Here is a 10,566-nt window from a genome sequence, read left to right on the forward strand (position 1 = left end):
AGTAAAGAGTCGCTTGAGACTCTTAGAGACTCTCTTTGAACTAACTGAGTCTCGCTCTGGAATAATATATGTAGTTGCACCACTGAATGAGACATGCTTTTGAGTAAAGAGACATTAAATCTCCAAAGAAAAAGGTATACCTCCTGTAAAATAAGACTTAAGGAGAAGTATATTAGATTTTTGCTCATACTTGATCTATTCAGTTCAGCTCTGAAGGAGATAGAGATCTCCTCCTTGTAGTTTGGAATTTAAAAAGGTTGATGTAGACCTTGTATGTAGTGATCTTTCGCTCAAACTACATGGCTATTACATAGTGATCTTTTGCTCGAACTATGTATATACAAGCTGCAATGATCTTTCGCTCAAACCGCATCTGTTCATTAAGCACCAAGTCTTCATTCCAAACCTGCAAATATAAGATGAAACTTTGGAGATCCAACAAAGTGTTGGCTTTGTAAGGTTGTTAGCACCAGCAACTCCAAAACTGGAAGGTAGAACCCTCATCTTCACAGTTTTGGAGTCTTCCTCATAGTAACTTTCATCATTAAGATCAAGCACCTTGTTACCTTTAAAAAGAGGCTTCCGTTGTGCTTTGGCTTGTCCGTGCTCGACTTTTGAGGGCATATTACGTACCTATCGAGTCTTAGAAGACTCGCTTTGGTCAGGCTTATGTGTAGCAACACTCGCTTGACCAAGTTGACCCTTAGATTTAGTCTTAATAGACTTATAGGGCCTTTGTTTAAGCGTTTGTAAACGCTCACACTCATGCTTTGAGTGACCATTATTCCCACAAAAAGTGCAATAGCGGTTATATCGAATATAACCATATTTGCCTTTTCCAGGGAGAAATGGTTCTCGTCATGTAAGAGGTTGAGTGTTAGGAGAAGAGCGCACTTATTTGATATACATGGAATCCGTTTTTTCTTCGTGGTACCATTGTTTGTCCTGAGCTTGTCTCTTCTCTAGAACATTCACTTTGCCTTTTAAATGTGAGTTTTCAGCACGGCAAGAGTGAAGTTCCTTGTCTAGCTTAGTGATTTTATCATGTAGCTCGCTAGATAGAGAAGTGCCTGAGTTGGACGAATCATGATTGTTGTAGCTTAACCCCGATCTAGCTTTCACAAAAATTATTTGGTTAATAGTTTTGTCTTCCACAGACGCGGCTAGATTATCTAGCTTGGTTAAGACTTCATCAATCATGATCATAATAGATGAGTTATTGCTTTGGACAGACACTAAGCCATTTCCATTACAAAAATCACAAGATTTAGTAAGAAGTGCAGGCTTTATAGACAATCGGTTATTTAACTCCTCTATTTGATCTCTTAAATCACAAAGTTCTTCCTGTTGGGATTCCTCCTTAGCACGAACAACTTCATGATCCAAGGCCAACTCACGTAAGAGCTCAACAAGGGTGTTTTTAGGAAAAAGATCAAAGCCTAGAGAAACTGAGTCTTCAGCTTCAGAGTCATCGACAGTGATTAGACAAGTGTCTTGAAATTTAGTCTCATTATCCGAGTCTTCCCATAAGATCTTCTTAGGCTACTCCTTCTCGCAATCCTCGGTTAGATGTCCATGATAGAGACAATTAAAGCACACCAAGTCCGAGCTTGAGCGAGAGTTTGAATCTGAAGATAGAACACCATAGTAAGCGTTTATAGAGTAGCTTTGAATTGACTACTCTTAGAGAAGAGTAGCTCGATTGACTAGCTTCAGTATTTAAGATATGCGGAAGTTAAAAACACTTTTAATTGAGTCATTTTCCCTCAAGTAAGCACAACATGCTAGAAAGCGAGTATGCTATAGATGTAGAATAGAGAGGGAAAGCCACAATATGAATCTTAAATGGTTAAATGAAAGATTCAGCTCAATATGCACAAAGAGACTTGCATGGTGAGAACACTTGGCAATAATACATGCTCAGGATGAAACTCACCAATATATTGAATACAATGAACAAATGATTACAAGGCCTTATAACTCTCCACTCACTACACTCGCGTTCAGCTCACTTACAATGTTTATCGCTCTCAAGTTGTATGACGACACTCGCTCCCTCAGAGATCACCAACCAGCCCCAAATACTCAACCTTACTAACCTCCCAACTTTTAGTCTTGTTGCATCCCTCCAAGACACTCAACGTACTAACTCCGAGGCTTTCCTTATCCTGTTGTGTTTGTGCTAGCTAGACTTTCTCTCCCTCTCGAGGTTTCCCAAGCTCGTGCAAATGCATACAACTATTTATAGAAATCATAAACTTATTCCCCAAGTTAGAAAACTCTATACAATATTGTAATAAAGGAGATTGCCACCTTAGCAATCCGTGTGACTACTCTCCCAGGCAGCTCCTCCACAGATTCTCCTTTTTTTAGCAACAAACTTTGCCACGTTGGTGATCCGCCCCACACCACTCCGCTTCAACTCGTCCACGCTGGCGATCCATGCTCATCACTCTCCATAGGTAGAAACACATTTCCTTATCCTGAGCTTCACGCCATTCTCATCATCTGGCACGAATACTCTACACGTTGATGCATCATAAGCCACCTGGGAAGATTCCCTTCACTTCGTTTCTTCATCGTTGAAGCACTGGATACACTAGTCGGCAGCGACTCTCTTCGTTTATGCACAGTCCATTGCCTTCAACTCTTCTTCACATCTTCACTTCAGAATTGTGATTCTTCAAATATCTTCTATCTTTGCAAGGCTCAAAGCTAGTCTCTAGCTTGTTTTCTTGGTCAAAGCGACTCTCTTGGCTTCTTAAGCTACTCTTGTAAAGCTCAGAAAACACAAGATAGATTAAATGTAGTGTTTATCATCATCAAAACAAAATGAGTGATTAGTCTAAGCAAGATCAAACTAACAGTGTATAATCTCTAAGTTACTCAAGTAGCTATATGAAGCTATTGAGCTTAAGTGCAGTATTGAGATTAACTACAATTAAGCGCAAGTAACACAATGTAAGCGCGCTTATATCTTTCACAAGAATTACTCAAGGTGAGAACCCTAGATCTCTAAAAGATCTGGGATAAAACTCACCACTAGCTTGTATTAGAAAAAGATCGATTACACACTCAAGATTGAGACAAACACTTTTAAGCTACACTTGGCTTCTCTCTAGTGTTTACTCCAAGCCTCTGGTGTAACACTCTCTCAAATACAAGTTTCTCTATTATCGCATACAAGTAATTCTCTCTCAAGCTTTCTAAGTGACTTCGGCTATAGCTTTGAATGATGCGTTTAAATCTCGTGCCTAACAATCACCTAATGCATGCTATTTATAGAATTCTAACTAGAACTTCTATACTTGTGTTGCACGAAAATACTCCACCTCAGCAATCCGCATGATCAATCTCTAAGAGAATTGCATCGACGCCCGACATTGCTTTGTGTTTCTTTGGCTTGATGATCCCGCTCCCACGTTGGCAATCTGCTTGCTTCTCCTGATTTGTTTAGCTCGGTGATCCATGGCTCCACGCTCCATTGGAAAATTCTTCTCGCAACCTCGTCGCACTCCATTATTCCAATTCTCGCTTCCATCCTTCCTTCGCATGGACCAAATCTTCTAAGCACGTCTCCAGAATTCCACCCGTGTAACGATGGATCAATTACTTGCATTTCTCTTTATCTCTTAACCTGAAGCGCGATCCTCTCGCTTAAAGCACAACCTCGCTGGCCTAAAGCGCAATCCTCTCGCTTCTTATTTCTTCACGCCTAAACTTATTCAGTCATAGCGAGAATCAGCTTTCCCTGCTAGACTCAAAGCTAGACCCTAGAAGGTCTAAGCTAGTCCTATTGTGTTAAAGTGCAATCCTAAACTCTTTGAGCATGACCTGGTTAGCTTAAAACACATAAAGAACATTAAACACTTAAGTTTGTTATCATCAAAACAAACGGAAGGGTTTATCTAGATCATTCCAGATCTAGCTCAAACCAACAAAAAACTCTACCTTTCATTCAAGTTGTTCCTATTTCTATTCGAAATTAACTAGAATCTCATTCAGAGAATTTTAATCCTATCTAACTTAGTTAACCATGAAGTAATCAAGGATTCAAATTAATAGAGGCAATAAAAATAGAATATGCAGGATATTGTGGTAGCAAAAATCAACCCAATACCTAGCTCGTTCACAATTCAACTCTAGATCAACCTGACACTAGTATGACATGCTTGATTCAAAGAATAGGAATTCTCAGTGCGATACAAACTATCCTAGAAATATGATAAATAAAACCAAATCTTAGATGATCAACCTAGAATTTAATAAATAAAGGAATAATCAGTCAATCGAAGAGACAAGAAAACAACAATTTCATAGGTAGAAATTGAATTAACTCACACTACTAAAACTTCAACTCTACTTTGCTAAGAAAAAATGGAATTAGTGTGACATACCAAAGTATGAAAAGTCAAGTTTTGGCATGGAGGCTATTGTAGAATAATAATTCTAAACTTCTTCTAATTAGGTTAAAAGACCTAATACACGTAAATCTCCAAACTAAACTTAATATAATCATAAATAAACAAAGGGTCTAAAATGAGGAAAACCAAAACAATAATATAAATCTCGAAAAAAAAGAAGTGAAAAGTCTTCTCGGTTGGCTAGTCCGCGAACAGCGGCCGCGACTAGGATAGAGGGGGTCGTCGTTAATTGAAACAGGTTTTCTTCAATCGGACTCAAACGACGGTTGAGGGTGCATGAAATTGGTCTTCATTCTTCTTCTTCAACACTCTATAGATCTCCATTAACTCCAAAATATCAAATAAAAGGCCAGAATACAATATGAACCAAATATGCACTAATGTAGCTCAAATCAACTATAAAAATATGCTAAAATTATGCCTATTATACACGTTATAAGTGCGTATATCATAGGAGTGAGTAATTCATCTTATTGATATCTATAACGTTCTTTCAAATTCTCCCACAATTTCAAATGATTCCCCGTAAATAGGCACTCTACCTCAGATTGTCATGTATGTTGTGGTGCATAAATACAATAGATTTTGATATTGTTATGGTATGGTATCATTATTTGTCACTATGGTATCCACTAGACCATGTACGTTGAGGTAAAGATAGAACATGAAACCTCCAATCTAGGTATCTTTGACCAACCAAATCAAGGATCTCATCTTATCTTTATGTAACTTTTATCGTTTTTTGCTTGATATTTTGATACGAAGTTAATTATTAGAGACTCCTCATGCTCATAAATATTTTAGACAATATTCCTTAAATCTGTTATAAGAGATAACACTTTAATAACTTTTGGTATTGAAATAAAGGAACAGAGATCAAAAACTTTAGAGTTATATTCCTTTTTCAAAGAAGAGTAAATTTCATTGAAAAGTATGGGGTACATTAGGCATATGCCTATGGGTTTATAGACGAGTGAGGATCGAGTATGATAAAGCGAGTGTAACTAGATATGATAATTGTGGGTCGTGAAGATCTTAGTCTAACTAAAGATTGAACTTTTATGCGGAAATACAAGACTAAGAACAAACAAACAATTTAATTCCAAAACGTTGTTGATTTGATTTCTTGTGAGACTTACAACTACTAGGCGAACATACAGTTCTTAGTTTCTCTAAACTCTCCTAGCTATTGCCTAAGCTCTAAATCAAGATGAACTCTTTCTCTCTAGTTCGACAAACCCCTGGTTTAAAGATAAATGAACTAAGTTATTTATACTATGGCATAATCACCGGGAACTAATTACCTAAAAGCAAGTAAATAATATTAAATAAACTACTAAATTTAAACTAGCCGAATATAATGACAAACTAGCTTCAACTGTTAAGATCTCGAATCTGGTAAATCTCTGGCAAATCAAATCTTTCCTTCTTTAGCTCTTTGGAAGATTTCTTTCCATATACGCGCTCGGTCCCCTTGAGTGTCTTCGGTCCCATTGAGGCATCCTCCTTGTGTAGCGTGTTACTTGTGCAGCTCGATCCTTCACTCTTATTGTTCGGTCCCCTCCAGCGACACTCGGTTCCCTTGCTCCTAGTTAAGCGCCTTGAGCGCTATTCTTCTCGATGGACTCGCTCTTGTATCCCCACTTGATCTCGTTGTTTTCCACATGTAAACCTCCTAAGTAACTCAAAGGCCTATCGGTTTCCTGCGATATCTCACTCAATACACATATTAGTTCATAAGGCAGTTTGTTATCATTAAAACTGAAGCATTATCAGTTACAAGAACTAAGGAGCTAGTTCATATAACTAACCATTTTCCCCTATTTAATGATAACAAACTTAGAATCCTGGCATAGGCATACTATAGAGCTGAGAAAAGAAGTAGCTTTCAATTTCCCCTTAATCAATGAACAAGTAATACGCATCGCCATTTAACTTTCATATGTTCTAGTTCCCCTAAATTAAATAACTCATATGCCAGTAATATTCCCCCTTTTGACATCATTTAAAAAGGAATGCACAATATGAATCAATGGAAAGTAAGAGTAGCACGTGCATGCCTTCAGAGGAATGAATAAGTGATACAAAAGAAAACACAATGAGTCTAGCCCTAGCTCAGTACGCACTAGAGCAAGCAGATAAGTGAATCAAAGCAAGCATTTCATTGGTAAATATGTAGAAGCACACACAAAAATAGTAAAAAAAGAGCAAAAAGACAAGAATTTTTAGAGGAGTTGTTGGATTTCTAAGGAGCCCTAAGGAGAACTGAGACAACAGCTACTCCCAGTGATAGTCATCCTCGTAAGCATCTTTGCATCCCTCTTTCAGAGGCCCTATCATGAGCGCCATCATGTGATTAAGGTGTCAATCGATCATTCTCCTGAGCCCTGACAGATGCCGATTAGTCTGAAGTACAACTTCCAAGGTGTGAAGCTGAATTTCCTCTTAGCTCATATTCGGCGGCAGCAGCGGCTTGGGCTCCTTCGAAGGGATCTTGATACAGCGAGTTCTGGGTTCAGATTTAGGAGGGGCTGAGATTTTTGGCTTGGGTTTGGGCTCGGGATGGAGAGTGGATCCAAGAATCAGCTTCTCTATTGCACATCCATACTGGCGTGTTTGAGCAGCATGCGCAGCCCAGTCTCGGTGATGATGCTCTCACAGGGCGTCTCTTTGACCAGCATGTAGATCCCCAGCTCGAGCATGAGCTTCTTTACGATGTGGGGATAGGGAAGCGCGTGATTCTTGTGCATCTTCACCATCATCATATGAGAGAGAATGAGGCACGGCGTGTCTATGATACTGCCTTCAATGACTTCACGCAGCAGGCAGGCATCCGTGATCGTTACTGTGTCGCGCTTCTCTTGTCGGGGAATGACGTTGCGCAGCATGATGTAGTGAATGAGCTTTGTTTCGAAGCTCAGCATGTGCGTCTTCATCTCTTTGGACGCGCCTTCCCCACTAGTAGATCCAAGGCCTCGATCTTACCTGAGGGCCAGTTCTTCTTGGGTAGAGATGGCATACCCTTCGCTCGTCGGTAGTTCGAGCACCTTCGCTAGGAGCTTGATGTTTAGCGTCTTCGGCTCGTCTCCCATGGAATGTGAGCGACGGAATATAGCTGTCCTGGAGAGGAGGTCATCACTACTAACTCGTTGTAGAATTTGCACACTTCCTCATAGTCGACCGCGAAGGACTCGACCTCTAGATCTGACTAGCGAGTACACTCGAGAGAGGCGACTGTGGTAGTGACCTCGAATTCGGCAGGGCTGAGGCTGGACCAGAACCCTTGTCCAATGATGAGGGGCTTGATGACGATGCGGGTAGAGAAGTTCTCGTGGACAAGCAGTAGGCAGAGGGACTCGTCGCTTTCAGGTGTTGCGATTGTCTTTTGGCACTTTTGGGTGGTGGAGGAAGGAGTGATGGCGAGGGTTCTTTTGTAGGATGAATGAGGCGGTGGAGAAGAAGGTGTGGTGAGGGCGAGAGTAGTGGAGGCGATGGCAAGATTCTGGTGGGTGGACTCGTCATGCAAGGGAGGCGGTTGGGGTGTGTTCAGTGGAGTCGGTTGAAGAGGTCTTGTGTTCGGTGAAGGAGATAGGGTGAATTGGTGCTGGGTTTGGCTGGTCTTCCTCCATAGGAGCTGGAGATGTGGAGTGAGCGGAAAGTGGGGGATGTGGTGAGGATGAGGGTTAAGGACTAGGAACCTTTTCTGGTATAGGAGAGAGGGGCTTTTGAGGTGTTGGATTGGTGGAGACTGGCGCAGATGAGGTGGATGGGGGAACGGAAGTGGCGGCGGCTGAGCTTTCCATGAAAGCTTGAAATTTCAGGAATGCGTCCCATTTTTCTGGATCAATGTTCATGGGGTTGGCCATTTTAGTGTTTGAGAAACCATATGAGAGAGAGAGATGACGAGTAAGGTGTGAGAGATGAGTGCTTGGGAGAGAGAGAGGGCTTAAGTAGAGAGTGAATAGTTGTGAAGGCGGTGAAGGGGAACTGAATCGGGTCTGAGAGGCTATTTATGGAGGACAGTGAACGGTCGAATCATAATGGTCTGATTTCAAATCTGGAACCGTGCCTCATTTATCATAGAAGCAAGTGGCCTAGAAGATAGTCGACTGTTGAGATGCTCGGTCCCTAAAATTTTGTCGGTCCCTATACTCAGTTCCTAAATTGATCTGCGCTTCACTCTATTTTGGGTTACTCGGTCCCCAAGGACGTGTTGTTTCAAAATATGTGCTTGTTATCTCTTATACTTACTCGGTCCCCATACACTGATGCGTTGTGTCTCAGTTCCCATTCTCAGTAGGATAATTCAACTCGCTCAAGCACGTAATAATCTCACACACACAAAGGGACATAAAATCTCTTTTAAAAACAATAAGTGCTAAGCATATATGGGTAAGCCTTTTTGACATCTCAATGAATATTCTTTGTTGTGGATTATATGGTCATAGGGAACGTAACATTAAGATCAAGGTTAAGGGACTGGCTTATAAGCACGAATCATATCTGGGGGGCTTGATTATAAGGTTAAGAGGCGATCATCGTGCATATATATAAGGGCTTAAAAAATAATAGCATGAATATGGATCAAGTTTTAGCAAGCAATAGTGCAATCCTAGAGATGGCCTAACTAAGCATTTATCATTTAGCATCACATAGAGCATGCGAATGACAAATACCCCTAAGAGAATAGGCTAGGTTCGCGCACATATTAGTCCTAAGTTCCCAAGATTAAAAGGAGCACTGAATTTACACAAGATCAAGGGAAGAGGCTTACGTGGAAGGAGATGCTTAATGAAAGGGGATCAAGCCCAAGTGAAGTATGAGTTTGATGAATGGTTCATTGTTCAAGGCCTTGGTGAAAATGTCTGCTATTTGATCCTCAATTCTATAGTGGGTGAGCTCGATGTGCTTCTTCTCCACATTATCTCGAAGGAAATGATGACGCATGTCAATGTGCTTGGTTTGAGAGTGGTGTGCAAGATTCTTTGAGATATTGATCGTGCTTGTTTTGTCACACCTTATTTCAATTGAGCGCATCAAAATGCCAAAGTCCGTGAGTTGTTACTTGAGCCATAGGAGTTGAGCACAACAAGAAGTTGTTGCTATGTATTCTGCCTCGGTGGTGGACACAACTACTGAGTTCTGTTTGCGAGAGCCCCATGAAACAAGACAAGGGCCTAGGAATTGTGCCATATCTGAGGTGCTCTTTCGATCAACAAGATAACCTGCATAGTCATCATTTGTGTATCCAACAAGGGTGAAATTGCAGTTCTTAGGGTACCATAAACAAAGACTATCAGTCCCTTTTAGGTAACGAAGGATACGCTTGATAATGGCAACGTGCGACTCCCTTGGATCGGATTGAAAACGGCCACAAAGACTCACTGCAAATATAATATCAGGCCTAGAGGTTGTTAAGTACATTAACAATCCTACCATACCTCTATAGAGTGTTTCATTTCCCTCTAGTCCGTTAAGATCTGCGTCTAGCTTAGTGCCTGTGGACACTGGAGTGTGAAGGGGCTTGCTATTGTCCATCCCAAACTTCTTTATGATCTCGCTTAGATACTTTTGTTGATGAATTTGAATGCCTTCAGCCTTTTGAACCACTTGCAATCCAAGAAAGAAGTTGAGCTCTCCTATCATGCTCATGTTGAACTTGCTACTCATCACGTCTTTGAATTTCTCTACAAGTGACATGTTAGTGGAACCAAAAATAATGTCATCAACGTATACCTGAACCACTAGGATGTCTCCCTTATGTTCCTACATGAAGAGCATCTTGTTGATTGTTCCCCTTTTGTAGTTGTTGGCGAGGAGGTACTCGGAGAGGCACTCATACCATGCCCTTGGTGCTTGCTTTAACTCATAGAGGGCCTTGTCCAGGAAATACACGTGCTCTGGGTGAGTCGAGTCCTCAAAACCTGGAGGCTTCTTCACATACACTTCTTCATTGAGCACACCATTGAGAAAGGTCGCCTTCACATCCATTTGAAACGGCTTGAAGCCCTTGTGCGAAGCGAAGGCAATAAGAAGTCGAATGGCCTCTAATCTGGAAACTGGAGCATAGGTCTCGTCATAATTGATCCCTTCTTGTTGATTGTATCCATGTGCTACTAAACATGATTTGTTCCTTACCACA

At 40.9% G+C, this 10,566-nt stretch overlaps 1 protein-coding gene across 1 annotated transcript; it reads right to left on the reverse strand.

Annotated features, from left to right (window-relative positions):
• Positions 1–9,485: 9,485 nt before the first annotated feature.
• LOC141249736 (uncharacterized) lies at positions 9,486–9,962 on the reverse strand. The gene has a single exon (XM_073669780.1). It carries the CDS (start codon positions 9,960–9,962, stop codon positions 9,486–9,488), a length of 477 nt encoding a protein of 158 aa, XP_073525881.1.
• Positions 9,963–10,566: the final 604 nt, after the last annotated feature.

The sequence above is a fragment of the Phyllobates terribilis genome, unplaced genomic scaffold, assembly GCF_046119375.1.
Source record: "Phyllobates terribilis strain yellow unplaced genomic scaffold, ASM4611937v1 Scaffold_5065__1_contigs__length_54664, whole genome shotgun sequence".
Lineage (NCBI taxonomy): Eukaryota > Metazoa > Chordata > Amphibia > Anura > Dendrobatidae > Phyllobates > Phyllobates terribilis.